Here is a 14,920-nt window from a genome sequence, read left to right on the forward strand (position 1 = left end):
GATTAAATCACTAAACTCTTTCAAACCCTGTGAAAGGTGTGTTTGTCTTAGGGCAGTTCTGGGCCTCACCCCAGAAAGGACTCTGACATGGTGGGTGGGTTTTTTTGGCAGATTGAGGACGGAAGTTAGAAATCTTCACAAAAGTGATAGAAAACTACTCCAGAATTTTCCATGTCCCCAAAACCTCCTCTGACAAGACCTTCCTCTTACACATACCATCTGTGTCATCCAGGGCAAGTCATATTACCTTTTAGTGCCCCAGACAATTTTTTAAGACTATAAATAGTGGAAGAAACACTGACCAGCATTTATAGAGGGCTTTTCCTCACAGGGAGCTCCTTACACCAATGAGATTGTGTGAAGTCTGCAAAATTCGCTTTAGGTATTTATTAGAAGTTTTTGGCATAGTAATTCACGAAAGGTTAATTATCATTTGTACTGAATGCTGATTCAGTACAATTGCAGCAGGTGTCAAATTACTACCAAACTTAGAAAATTAGTTTGGTCAAAGACATTTCTCTCCCAACAAAAGGACAAAACAAGCCTTGTACTAACATGGGTTACAGGTAGTTTCTCCTCCCTTTCCATTATCTTCTTTTTCAAAATGGAAGATAAACTTCCTAGCAACTGTCCAATGGGCATAAGACAGGTGAGCCAGCTCTAGCAATCGCCAGGGAAGTTGCTGAGCACCTGGACCAAACTTCATGCCATTCCTAAAGCCTTTGGTGATTTAATCAATAGCACAGTCTACCTATTTGGGCATCCCAGACACAAGAATTTCTATTTTTCAAACTTTGACCCTCTTTGAAATGTGGCTTTTTGTTAGAAACATTTCTCTAGAAAATCACTTCACAAAGCTCTCCTACCAATAACCACATATCAAGTAGAGTTGGACAAATGCCAATCTCCATTTTATTAGCTTAATTCATTACTCAACAAGCATTTATCAAGCTAGGTAAACCTGATCCAGTTGTAACTGGTGACAGGCACCCAGGTCAGTGTCCTAGGATGACAGCAACATCCTAACTGAGGTTGGCATACTTCCAGTTCTAGGGGTACACGTCCTATGGCAGCTGCCATCCCCAAGTTTCCCTTCATGGGCCTTTGCTTCATTGTTTTCATTTTGATTGCACGTAGACACATGCTTTTGGAATCTAACACCTTCTGCACCTGGCTTTGAGAATTTCTGGAACATGTAGTTAGAACTATCTTGAAAGAGAGGTTTAGTACCATTCCCCCCACCTAAATTTTTATCCTAGAATCAATGTGAAATCCATTTTTGCTTTTCTATCCCTACCACCAGCAACTGGACCTACTGAGCTCCAACTTGAGTTACCTGACAGTGTACTTTTCTCTAGAGAATTCCTCAATTAAAAGTCTCAGTTTCATAACAACCTTTATAGTGTTTGTTTGCTGGAAAAATTTTGAAACAGCTATTTCTCTGGGGAAAATAATATACCCATAATCTACTTTTAAGTTTAAGCTGCATTATTACCTCATAAGTCTGGATAATCAACAAAATAATAAATCAGTCAAATCCTGATAGCTAGCAGTTTCCAATTTTCAAGACATAATTATAATGAAAATTTTGCATTTCATTCTTGAGAGCTGAGTTGGTTCCAGCACTCCTCTATTTCCATACAACATACACAAATGCATCCTATCATCCAGTATTTCTATGTCTCAGAGAGGTCAGATGGTAAATAATCTGTGTTTTATTCTTAACTTTCCCAGTAAAGACTGGACACTATGGCATAGCTAAAAAGACATCTACTTTAGCAATGCAGTGATCCAGGACATTTCTGAGGGACTTATGAGAAAGAACACTATCCACATCCAGAGAAAGAACTGTGGGAGTAGAAACACAAAAAACAGAAACTGCTTGATCACATGGGTCAATGGGGATATGATTGGGATGTAGACTCTAAACAATCACCTAAGTGCAAATATTAATAATATGGAAATAGGTCTGGATTAATGATACATGTAAAACACAGTGGAATTGTGTGTTGGCTATGGGAGGGGGTGGAGGAAGGGGAGGGAAAGAACATGAATCTTGTAACCATGTAAAAATATTCTAAATTAATTAAATAAAATCCCCCCCCCTGCAAAAAAAGACATCTGCTTTGATGTTGGGGATCTGATCAATTCTACGTATGCTACTTGGTTTCTCCAAGACTTGGTTTCCTCAACTATAAAACCAAAGAATTGGATTTGATAATCTCTAATGTCTCTTTCAACTCTAAATCCATTGATCCTAGAGACTCTAGGCAAGGTTATCAAGTAGGCTTTCCTTCAGGTCCTTAACCTTTCCTTTTATTATTTATCTTTCATGCTTTCTCCCATCTGACATGAAGTTCATCCTCATCTCTTTGTCAAAACATATTTTCTGAAATGACATCATCCATGGAATGGTATAAATAATGGATGAGATTTTAGGTATAATATCCTTCTGGGAGAATTTGCATGTTAATAGAGAATATAGAATTAAGTCAAAGGAAGATGTAAGAAGTGGAGAATTTCAGGCCTTTGCATTGGAAATAATCATTAAATATTAAGCATCTACTATGTGTCAAGAACTCTGTTAAGCACTGAGGATATAGAAAGAGGCAAAAGAGTATCTACCCTCAAGCAGCTCATATTCCAGCTATTACTTTTATTATTATTACTATTAAAATAGTTCAAAGAAAAGATTGAAGTAAAGAAGGGTTTTTTTGGGGGGGGGAGGGAGGTGATATGAAGCACTCTAATTGAGTTTATCCCTTAGATGGAAATGCCCATGGCAATTTCTTTCTGGAGGAAAACTTGCTGGGATGATAACTCCATAAATGCTCTACAGGTCCATCTCCACAAGACTTTTAGAAACTGGTTATGATTGAAGGAGAATCACTACTAGTCTATCTGAATTTCTGCTTTAGGGAAATTTGGAGAACTGTAGAATCAAGGGTTGGTTCTGAAAGGTCTGATCTAACCATGAATAAGTTTTATGGCTATATGGCCATAGATGACTACAGACAACCTATATCAAAGTATACATGCCAGAGGGTACTCAAAGTTCCCCTGGTATCTCCCTTGAGTGAGGGCTAAGATCTACCTGGCAGGAAGATTAAGGATAATGCTCCAGTTACTCTGTATTCTGCCATACCATTGCCCTGTTGAACAGAGTCAAATTCTTACTTAGAATGAAAGGGAGAGATCTGGAAGGGACCTTAACAATTATCTAGTTCAACACTCATTTTTTTCAGATGAGGAAATTGTGACTAAGTTCACAAAGATAGTAAGGCCCAGACCCTGGATGTAAAATCAGTTTCTCTTGGTTCTGAAATAGGTAACCTCTGGGAAGAAGATGGAGACCAACTTGAGTAACAGATCATCAGTTATAGAACTTAGAATTTACCCAGGTGGCATGAGACAGGGGCAAAAGACAATTGAGACCACCACTATAAAAGCCCGGAGGTAGAAGACTTCAGGGTCTCATTTTTGAGAAGGGGTTTGGGTGATGAAGGGTGGGTAGGCCTATAGACCTGCATATCCAGCACCTGTACCTGATTGTCTCATAATATCAATTGATCTATTACTAAACAAGGCTGAGAGATAATCATCAACACCTGTTATCAAGAAGAATATCACAAGCCCTTCCTTTCACTTGGTCTACACCACGGCTGGTCTGACCAGGGCCTGGGAGGGAGAGAAGCCTCTGTAGCTGGCTGCTAACTTGTTCCTTATTGATTAGCCTAATCTAACTCCCATAGGTTTTAGCATAGCCATCCCCAACACTACTTTCCTTATCCTGAATCCTACCCCTTTGAATTATAGCATTATTGAAACATAGTTCAAGTGAAGACTGATTTCATTCCAAGAGCAAGTAAATAATTATAGCTAAGGGGAAAGGGAATTTTACAAAAATCTCAGTCATTCCACATTATCCAACCCAATATCAATAACTATCCTTACTACAAATCTTTATCCTCCCAGTGATGGGCAAATTATTTCCTGTGGGCCAGATCCAGGCTGTAGTTTGCCCATCACTGCCTTAAGCAATTCCCTAATCACTACATCTGGATGTGGGGGCACAGTGATTAGGGAATTGCACCCCAAGCCAAGTAACCAGAGTAGCTGTGTGAACAATATAAAGCTTCTCACTTGGTAACTTTGGCTTGGGCACTGTTTGTGGGGTCAAGTGCTTGGCTGAGCTGAACATTCATAAGCCCTTGTGGTTACCAGCACACCTTGGTAGCCACCCAGGCACCCCTATCCTCACTCAGCCTAGATTCATTTACCATCTAGGGATCTTGGGCCAGCTTGCCACGCCCATCTTACAGAAGCACCACACCACCCTGTATAACAGGTCCAAATAACAGTTCTCTTTTCCCTGTGCCATATTCAGTATTTCTGGTGTGTTGCCTTCCCCTTATGGAGTGAGGCAGTCAGGAAACATCTGAAGAACTCATCATATGCATTCAACAGGATATCCTATAGGGGACTAAGTATTCTTAGCTACACATTGTATCCTTGCAGCCTGGTAACAAAAATGTTTTTTTGGTAACTGTTTACAATCTCCATTAAAGACCCCAAAAAGTCACAGTAACAAACCTCTCAGAGTTTATCCAAAGTTCAGCTCCAATATATGCTTCTCTTTTTAAAGTGGAATCCTTAGAAACTGGCAGTGAAAGTCAAGGAACCATTTTAACTCATGAGAAGCAAACTATGTTATGAATGGTCACACTCCTATGCAATGATGACCATCTCAACTGAAGGTAGGTATGCAAAACTGCTTGCTGAAGTGGGGTACAAGATTGGCCTGACATTACACCCCATCACACTAATAGTAAGCCAGGATTTGGGTGCCACATTGTGGCTAAGACAGGTATTGCAGAAAGTGCCATTCATGCAAAACAAAGAGAACAATACTGATAAGAAGGGATGGGGGAAAAATCTTTTTCCCTGGATGTTATTGAAGAAAGGCCAGAGAGTACATCTACTTGCTAATTGGGACTCGTATGATTTTGGAGGCCCATTTTCTCCTTCCCTACCATTCCTGAAAGGTAATCTTTGCACCACATGAAAAATAACTTGGAAAGTTGGAAAGGCCATAGAAAGAATAATATTCTTTCAGACAATCAGTAACACACCACAGACTTCCAGAATTTCAGAATGAAAATGAATGTCAGAAATTTTCTAACAATTGGGAGCATGGATGAACTTGGATTATATATACATATATATACACATATATGTACACATACACATATATATATATATATGACATGTTTATAAACTCAATATAATAATTTCCTTTGATAAAAACCATTCTGAGAAAGATTAATGTTTTTCACTAGTGGTATTAAATTCATATCGAAACTAGGAATGCTAAACTGTGCATAAGGATCCCTGCTGGCAGCAGGTTGACCTAGAAAACACTATAATAACATTAATTCATTTTAAATTTATTTTGTTAAATATTTCCAAAATACATTTCAATCTGCTTCAGGCATTACTTGGGAGTGTTCTGAACTGCATGGGCTACCTGTTTAATAACTCTGGTCTTCACCAGACATCAACGGGATTCATGAGCCAAAAAAGGTTAAAAATCCATCTCTAGACAGTAACTTTTGGGGCTGCCATCTCAAACTGTTGGTTCATGTTGAGCTGGAATTCCCCCTAAAGACTCCAAATCCTTCAAATTAATTTTTATCACTATTACATATAGCAGCATTTTCTTGGGAATGTGGATTCTAGGATGATACAACTGGTTTAATTATTAGGAAAGTACCAATAATCTACATTTTAATGTATTGAGTGTTTTTGTTGTGGTGGTTGTTGTTTTCATTATTTTAGGAGGTAAAATATAAGGCTCTGAACTTGATATAGAGTAGCAGAGTGGCACTGAGAAGAAAGAAGTGACCTTGATGCAAACAAAAGCTGAATTCAAGTCCTGCCAGAGACATATCCTGAGTGTGTGATGCTGGATGAGTCAAAGCCTCTCAGTGGTGTAGGCAATTCTTAGATTATAAGTTATTTTTGTTGTTTATTTTGCTGAGTCATTTTTCAGTTGTAACAGACTCTTTGTGACTCCTTTTAGGGTTTTCTTGGCAAAGATACCAGAGTGGTTTGCCATTTCTTTCTCTAGCTTATTTTACAGATCAGGAAACTGAGGTAAAAAGGATTAAGTGACTTGCCTAGGGTCATATAGTTTAGTAAGTGTCTGAGGCTAGATTTGAACTCAGGTCTTCTTGATTTCAGATATAATAATTAAAAGAGCTAGTAACCGATGTTTGATAGATGGGAGATAGAGAAAGTCTATGTGGTGAGTCTCTCTCCCAGAACTCCCCTGGGAATGAATATCCTGGGAGACTTTAAGGGGGTGTCATCCCGAAACTGGATGACCTGGATGGTTGTGCCACCCCACAGGAGTTCGGGGTGAGGCTTCCCTATAAGAGGAGATATGCGGTACCCCAATCCGATCCTGAATAAGGACAGGGTTCACTCAAACCTCCCCTGAGGTCAGTCAGTTTCACAGTGGGTGGTCTGGCTTCAAGATGGAGGAAGCCAGACAAAGCTGTGGTTCCCTTCCCCCTCCTTGTCTCTCAGGCACTCTGGAACACTATCTGACTGATGAATGGCTTTTTATTTTTCGCAAATCAGGGATTGAGGAAAGAGGTGAAGGGCAGAGGGATTTGGGGGTGCCCTCCTTGCTATTCCTATGGGGTCTGTCACTTAGGTGGGAACCTTACTGGTTCCCACGCCCAAGTTTCTCCCCTTGCCCCTTCTCCTTCTATTTCTACTCCTATTTTTCTGTTTCTATCCTTTTCTAAGATTGTAAGTTTTGACTGAAAAGGGTCTCTCAGCAAGGTTGGGTAATGGGTGAAGGAGAGTAAGAGATTGCTCTGAAAATGGAGTCCAAATTTAGCTGACTCAATGGTTGAAGTCTTGATGGGTGAGATGTAATGGAATGGCTTTGATCAGGGAATCAGGGTTTCAATTTATAAAAGAAACATCCTCAGGAAGCCCTTAGGACTGGATCCGAGCTAGGATGTCCTTCTCTCTCCTCTCAGTCCTTCACCCAAGACTTCTCTTCTCCTCTCTTCTCCCCAGTAAATTCCCAGAATCCTCTCTGGTCTCAACTGTTAGCAACTGTCAGCAACTTCCTTCTCTGGCTCCTTTGGTCCCATCCCCCTTGCACAAATCTCATCCTTACACAGATCTGGCACTCTATCCATTGAGCCACCTAACTGCCTTGAGACTATAAATTACATAAGTAATGAGTTGCACTGGTAAAAAGGAATTTCATTTGGGAATTCTCTATGCCAGTGAAATCACTAGTCTCTGTTCCTATTAATTCCACAATTTTCTATACAATTGGTAAACCAATATTTTGTAGTTTTCAGTAGATTTCTGTTTGCTTTGTTTATTAACCATAAAAATTTTTAACTCTCCTTTATTATGCTAGTAGTATAACTCAAAGAAATGTATTAAATATTCTATACCTTCACTTTAATGGAGCTTTATATGTGAAACACCAGATTTAAAGCAAATATTAATAAAGGCTACAAAATGAAAGAATAGGATTTTATGAAACAGAAAGATCTTGGTTCATTCACAAAAATTCCATTTACAAACAACTTCTTAGGAACATGTTTCTTTTGATTAAGGTAAATTATACAGATTTGTATGCATATATTCATATAAATACAGATACTCCTGTACACATATATGCCCACACAGAAACAAAAGCACAATCTGATTTTAAAGGTACATTGTGGCATCCAATAAATGTGAGATATTTCTTAACTACATAATTGTTAGTGATGTTTTTTTTCAACTACGATAGAAAAATAAGTGGAAAGAATGCTCACCTTCCATAGTGCTAATATAAGAAGCATCAAAAGCAAGAATCCTGCAAAAGCACTCAAAAGGATCACCCATAATGGTACTCTGCCTGGTAGAAGATCTTTTGATATCTGAATGGCCAGCTGAAAATAATGAAAGACAGTAGTTGAGAGCAAGAAATATCTTTTCAAACCATCAAAAATAGATTAATTATAATGTTATGCATATACAAAACAATCTCTAACGATATAATTATTCTAAACAGTATCCAGGGTAGCTAGGTAGCAGAGTAGACAGAGCTCCAGACATGGAGTCAGGAGGTCCTGGGTTCAAATTTGACCTCAGACACTTCCTAGCATTATGCCCCTGGGAAAATCATTTAATTCTCACTGCCTAGCCCTTACCACTCTTCTGTCTTAGAACTGATACACGGTATTGATTATAAGACAGAATATAAGTGTTTTTTTTTTAAGTGACTAAGATAGAAAGTAAGGGTTTAAAAAAACACACAAAAGAATGTAAAGACTATTTCAAGTATTGAAGTGTATGTTATAAAGTTAAATCTATTTCATTATTCCCAAACCTCTATCTTATCACATTTACTATTAGCAAAAAGTTTGGGGGCACGATATTAAGAATGCTGGCCTTGGAGTCCATCCAGGAGACTAGAGTTCGAAACCTGCCTCTAACACTAGTCATGTAACCTTGAGCAACTCACTTAACCTTTTTGAGTCTCTATTTGCTATCTGCAAAATGGGAATATCTGTATTACTCTACCTGTATCACTAATACAGATACTATCTATATCCCATATTTCTGTATCACAGATATCACAGGTCAATTGTGGGAATAAAATGATACAACATATATTAAAAGCATTTTGTAAATTTTAAGTACACAATAAATCATGATATTATTATGTTCCAAAAGTTTTGGGGCAGCTAGGTGGCTCAGTGGATAGAGTCAGACCTGGAGATACAAGGTCCTGGGTTCAAATCTGGCCTCAGATTTTCCTAGCTATGTGATCTTGGGCAAGTCACATAACCCCAGTTGCCTAGCTCTTATTGCTCTTCTGCCTTGGAACTGATAACTAAAGTCAATTCTAAGACCAAAAGTAAGGGTTTAAAAAAAATTTAACATGTCAGGTCTGAGTTAAAATTCTACCACGATACTTATTATCCCTTTGACCTTGGGAAAGTGAGCCTCCTACACCTTGATTTTCTTATCTATAAAAGGAAGGGATTGAACTAAATGGCTCCTGAACTTCTAAATTCTAAACCTACAGACCTATGATTCTGTCTAAATAGGTTTAAAAAAAAAACTATATGCACACCTGTATCGTATTCAAGCATTAAAAAAATTCACCTTCCATAACAGAATCAATACTGTGTATATTCAAATCTGTTTGAACCCAGGACCTCTCATTTCTATGCGTGGCTCTCCACTAACTCTCCATTGAGTCACCTGGCTGCCTCCTATTCAGGCATTTATAAGCAATATATTTTCCAAGGCTATTCTTTAGGTGTCAATTGCATGTCCAAATGTCTCTATAAGAATGGGTAGATAATTCTAACTACATCATTGACAATCAATATGAATACTAAAATAATGCCTTTTAAAAATGATTAGAAGCTATAAAAATGTAGTATGCATGGCAGGTTGAGAGAATTAATAGGATTGTAGCCCAGGCTTGACCAAGATCAAAGATTAATAGGTAAATACCATGTTTTTGTCAGTTTACTATATGTTAGAATTGGCCTGAAATCATATGGTAAGCAAATTAATTCTGATTTCCAGAAGAGGAGAAAAGTGCCTGACCCTTCCCTGGAGTAGTGCTTTTCACTGTCTTCGGTATTAAATGTCATTACAGAACTTCAGATCATAAAATACATAATGAAATCTAGAATGTTTTAAGAATTGGTGCCTCTCTTACCTCTCTTTTCTGATTACCACTACTTAACACCAGTGATGAGTTTTCACTTTGAAGTTCTGCCTTTATAGTGAGATTTAAACTGGAAAAACTTGCCTGCAAAGAAAACAGGTGAAATTTCTATTAGCATTTATTGCACCCATACAAAGATAAGTCATGTTAAAGTCATAGCCTTCATACTTTTAAGTATGTAAGTTTTCATTCCCTTGTCTTTTTCCTCCTTTAGGTCATTGCTACTTTACTCTCTTTAAGAAAATAGTAAAAGGAATAGAAAAAGAATAAAGAAAAAGATTAGAACAGAATCTTGATTAGAATTATCCTTGGAAAAAAGAAATCTACAGTTTTCTAGTAATTAGTATAATTCTTTAGGTTAAAATCTTTACCCAGTAAGTGAGATTTTTATTGAGCTCTTTGAAGTCAGAGACTAGACATTTCAAATTTCACATTTGTATCCCCATTAACTAATGAAGTGACAGACTCATAATAGACGAATAATAAATTGTTACTGATTGATAGTAGAATTTGTTATCATAAACATCTGGCTATAGTAGGAGTCAAAGCAAATTTGCCAAAATAAAAATTTTAAATCTGATGTTTCACACTGAGTCAGTAACATGGACATCAGTCTTAATATTATTGCAAACAATTCAGTACTTCAAAGATCTGTAGTTTCATTTCTCTAAATTGATTCCATTGAAGGAGAAAGCAGCTTCTATCAACCTTAGCATAAGGTCTTGGGAGTTTCTGTAATGGGCAAAAAGCATTAGATAATAGTCAAATTCTATTGGCGATGTTCTTCTCTGAACTCATCCAGACAGACACAGGCCTGCCCTGGAATCTTTTAGGGCTTGAAAGAAATTGTGAGAATATATAGATTAATGGAATAGCTTTCAAAATACCAGGATCACCTCCATGCCTGGTAGAGTAGGATCTTAGCAGAGCTATCTTCTAATATGAATACAGAATGGAGTTTCACCATGTATCCATACTTTGTCTTCAATATAGGTTTCTATAGTGAATATAGTAGAGATGCAAAATTTTTTTAAAGAAAGAACATCAATAAAACATTAACAAATACACAGAAGAAAACAAAAAGAAATTTGAAGGAATATAAAAAAACTTGTTACTAATTAAAATAAATTTATTTAAAATAAGGAGCTAAGTCAAATTAACAAAAAATCAAGCCACTCCTCAATTGACAAATGGTCAAGGGACATGAACAGGCAGTTTTCACATGATAAAATTAAAACTATCAATAATCACATGAAAAAGTGTTCTAAATCCCTCCTGATTAGAGAAATGCAAATTAAAACAACTCTCAGGTACCACCTTATACCTAGCAGACTGGCCAATATGGCAGCCAAGGAAAGTGATAAATGTTGGAAGGGATATGGCAAAATTGGGACACTAATACACTGCTGATGGCGTTGTGAATTGGTCCAGCCATTCTGGAGGGCAATTTGGAACTAAGCCTTAGATTTGGCAATTTGGAACTAAGCTTTAAAAGAGTGCCTATCCTTTGACCCAGTCATACCACTGTTGAGTTTGTACCCCAAAGAGATAATAAGGAAAAAGATGTATAAAAATATTTATAGTCACACTCTTAGTGATGGCAAAAAAATTGGAAAATGAGGGGGTGTCCATCAATTGGGGAATGGCTGAATAAATTATGGTATCTGATGGTGATGCAATATTATTGCGCTGAAAGGAATAATGAATTGGAGGAATTCCATGTGAACTGGAAAGACCTCCAGGAATTGATGCAGAGTGAAAGGAGCAGAACCAGAACATTGTACACAGCAACTGATACATTATGGCACAATTGGATGTAATAGACTTTTCTACTAGCAGCAATGATCCAGGACAATCCAGAGGAACTTACGAAAAAGAACACTATTCACATCCAGAAAAAGAACTATGGAACAGAGATGCAGAAGAAAAACATATGATCAATCACATATTTCAATAGGGATGTGATTAAGGTTTTGATGTTAAAAGATCACTCTACCACAAATATGAATAACATGGAAATAGGTTTTTAAATAATGGAACTGCTTTTCAGCTCTGGGAGTAGGGAAAGAAGGAGGGGGGAATCATAAATCATGAAATCATGGAAAAATATTCTAAAGAAAAAAAAGAAAAAAATTTGTAGAATGAATTCAGTTTTATATATCCTTTTTTACTATTTTCTGTATGTTGAAATTTTCAGAAATGAATATTGAAAATATTGAAATGTTTGTTCCTAGATGACTAAGTTCATAATAAGGAAGAAAATTTTTAAAAATAAAATGTGAGGGTTGAACTAGATATTTTCTGAAACACCTTCTAGCTTTTGTATTCTATGATTCTAACAAAGATATCTGATAGTTTTAGTGATCACTATAAAATAATATAGGTGAGCAATGCAAGGTGCAAGGAATGCTATAGAGACTCTTGTTTATGAAAAATAAACTATTTATTTAAATATATATATACATATATATATATATGAAAAAGGATTTCTAATTCTAAGGGATTCTAACTCCACCCAAATAAACTCCCAGGTCCCACAAGGAACTGCTTCTCCTGTGGTTCACAGGATATGCTAATCCTCCCTAATTTAACTAACCAAATTTATGCTATTCTAAATAAACCTAACCACTCTAACTCTTAACTTCACCTTTAAGTTATAAAGATAACCAAGGCTAGCTGGTTGAGTCTCCACAAGAATCAAGTTAGGACTCTGAGCCTTGATAGACTCAGAGTCCAAACCAAAGATCAGGTTTTGTTTGGTCTTTTCACAGTTTAACCAATCTATAGACAGTAACAGATAAATGAATAGTGTTTCCCAAGTTGGAAAAGAAAATATTCCATTCCTTCAAGTCTTTCACTCAGACCAAGATAGAGAGAAGCAAAGATGTTACCTTCTCCAACCCTGAGAGAGAAAGTAGCTGTGTGTGGCTCTGTCAACTGCCAGAAGCCCAGTCCTGGAGTGCCACACCCAGAGAGTGTAACTGTCATAGAAATAATGGTTATAACTGTTGAAATTAACACTCTCTCTCAGCTCTATTTGAAACTCTAATTCTTCCTCAAGCCAGCTTCTCTCTACTTCTTGTCTTTAAACTAATAAAACAATACTTATTTTCTAATATCATCCTTATAGTACCCACATTTATGGAGTTCTTTCCACTTTAGAAAGCACTTCCCTCAAAAAAGTATCATGAGGGAAACTGCACCTGGAACTCCATAGGTCCTGGGAGTTCCTTGATAATGAAACTCCTATCAATGAAAATTGGCAAATATTTTGAAATTTGTAGTTTTATAAAGCCATCTGAGGAGCCAAAAGGATAAATGACTCATCCAGGATAATATAGTTAGAATCTCTTGGAGATGGGACAAGTTGTCTTGAAGCCAAAACCTATCCCCTATTTCCCCCGTTTTACAGATGAAGAAAGTGGAGCTCAGAAAGAATTGCTCAACCATTTGGTAGGAGAACTGGTAAGAGCCTACTTCTTGGTTTTTTTTAATGCTTCAATAAAAACTCTTAGGGATTTTCAATATCATCCACAATTCCTAGCACTATGAAATCAATGAGCAAAGGAGGTAATAGAAGCTTTTCAAACTGCAAAGCACTAAACAAATGTGAGTGATCATGACTATTATCATCACTATGTATTTGTTGATTTACTTTGTATCATTAACTCTCTAAACCAGGAAATTTGCTTACTTTTATGAATGTTGCCTTCCACAAGATGAATGTGACATTTACTTGACTTACATCAGAAGGGATCACATTACACTTAATAGTTGCATATTTGCAGGTGTCACAGTCCTGTTGGGAAGTGGAAGAAAACTGATTAGCAATCATTGCTTCCTAAAGTCAGATGCTGGAACAAAAATAATTCACTTTAATCTGATATTGAATTGATTCATTTGGGATAAGGAAGTGGATAGGACTAAATGGGAAATGTGGTTATAAATTTACAATTGTTATGGCAATTAACTCTTGTCACTTAGTCATCTAAATTTACCAAAATGGTGCCTCTCTTGAGTTCCCCAGATTTTGGTATCATTTTCTTTCCAAAGTTGATATTGAAGGGATCTTGAAGGCTCCTTGGTCTGCAGTTTACATTCTGTTTTGAGACAAAAATGTTTATTAGACAGTGGGATCCTAACCTTACTCCTTTACCCAAAGGGGGGGGGGGGAAGAAAAGTTGTTCTAGAAAGGCACTAATGTGGACACTAACCTCAGCCACATATTAGTTGCCACTTGTAGCATTATTAGCCATGGCCATTCCTATATGGAAGAAATAATCATTGTCCATGGTAGCATCCTTTAATTGCTAAACATGATTGCAATATTCTGAGATGCAATGATAAGGAGGATGCAATGCTATCAATATGAACAAAATCAATTTGAGTTCATGTTTATGCGCTTCTTGACTCATTAAAATTTGTGAAATATGATAGGATAAGAAGTTCATGCTTTTAAAATACCTAGGATATTGAAGGATAAATGGAAAATGTAAAGCTGTTCCAAAAAGCAGAATGCTTATTAACAATTTTGTTTTTAAGTAGTGTCTCATATATGGTTTCCTAATAGAAAACTTCACTAAGAATTTAGAAGCAAAACATCTCTGTGTTGGATGCCAAAGTCACAAGACATGCAAACTGCCAACTGCCCCTCCCAATATTGCTCTAGCTTCTAGTTTTTAATCAAAGGACATGGGATTGGGAGCAGATAAATCTGAAACATAAACAATTACAAAATAATCACCAGCTCCTTCTGGAGCCCTACCCCATTTTCCCTACATCCAGCAAAGTGAATTTTATCTGAAAGCACTAGTTGGATGATATCACACATTCCCTTTTCCCCTACTCCCCTCAATTAACTCTAGTGGTTCCTTATTATCTAGAATGCTGGGGTTGGCAAACTACAGGTGAGGCTGGCCCACCTTCTACTTTTGGACAGGCTGAGGGCTAAATGTAAAAATCATTCTTAGCAGGTCAGCTGGTACAAAAGCAGACAACTGACCAGGTTTGGTCCTTCAGCCATAGTTTGCTGACTACCTGGAGAGGATCATGTCCAAACTCATCTTTTTGTCATTTAAACTGCTTCAAAATCTGGCTTCTTCCTGCTTTCCTCGTGTTATTCAACACTGAATTCTCCAATCCATGGCC

The 14,920-nt window shown here is 37.1% G+C and overlaps 1 protein-coding gene across 1 annotated transcript in view; it reads right to left on the reverse strand.

Moving 5' to 3' along the window:
- The window catches only part of ITGA1 (integrin subunit alpha 1), a 138,754-nt gene that overhangs the window by 1,332 nt on the left and 122,502 nt on the right, over positions 1–14,920 (reverse strand). Inside the window, exons 25-28 of the mRNA XM_044681196.1 lie at positions 13,771–13,872; positions 13,467–13,571; positions 9,764–9,856; positions 7,857–7,973 (exon numbers count right to left, since the gene is read on the reverse strand). Coding sequence (XP_044537131.1) covers positions 7,857–7,973; positions 9,764–9,856; positions 13,467–13,571; positions 13,771–13,872 — 417 coding nt within the window. The remainder of the gene's footprint in view (positions 1–7,856; positions 7,974–9,763; positions 9,857–13,466; positions 13,572–13,770; positions 13,873–14,920) is intronic.

Source organism: Gracilinanus agilis, chromosome 1, assembly GCF_016433145.1.
Source record: "Gracilinanus agilis isolate LMUSP501 chromosome 1, AgileGrace, whole genome shotgun sequence".
Lineage (NCBI taxonomy): Eukaryota > Metazoa > Chordata > Mammalia > Didelphimorphia > Didelphidae > Gracilinanus > Gracilinanus agilis.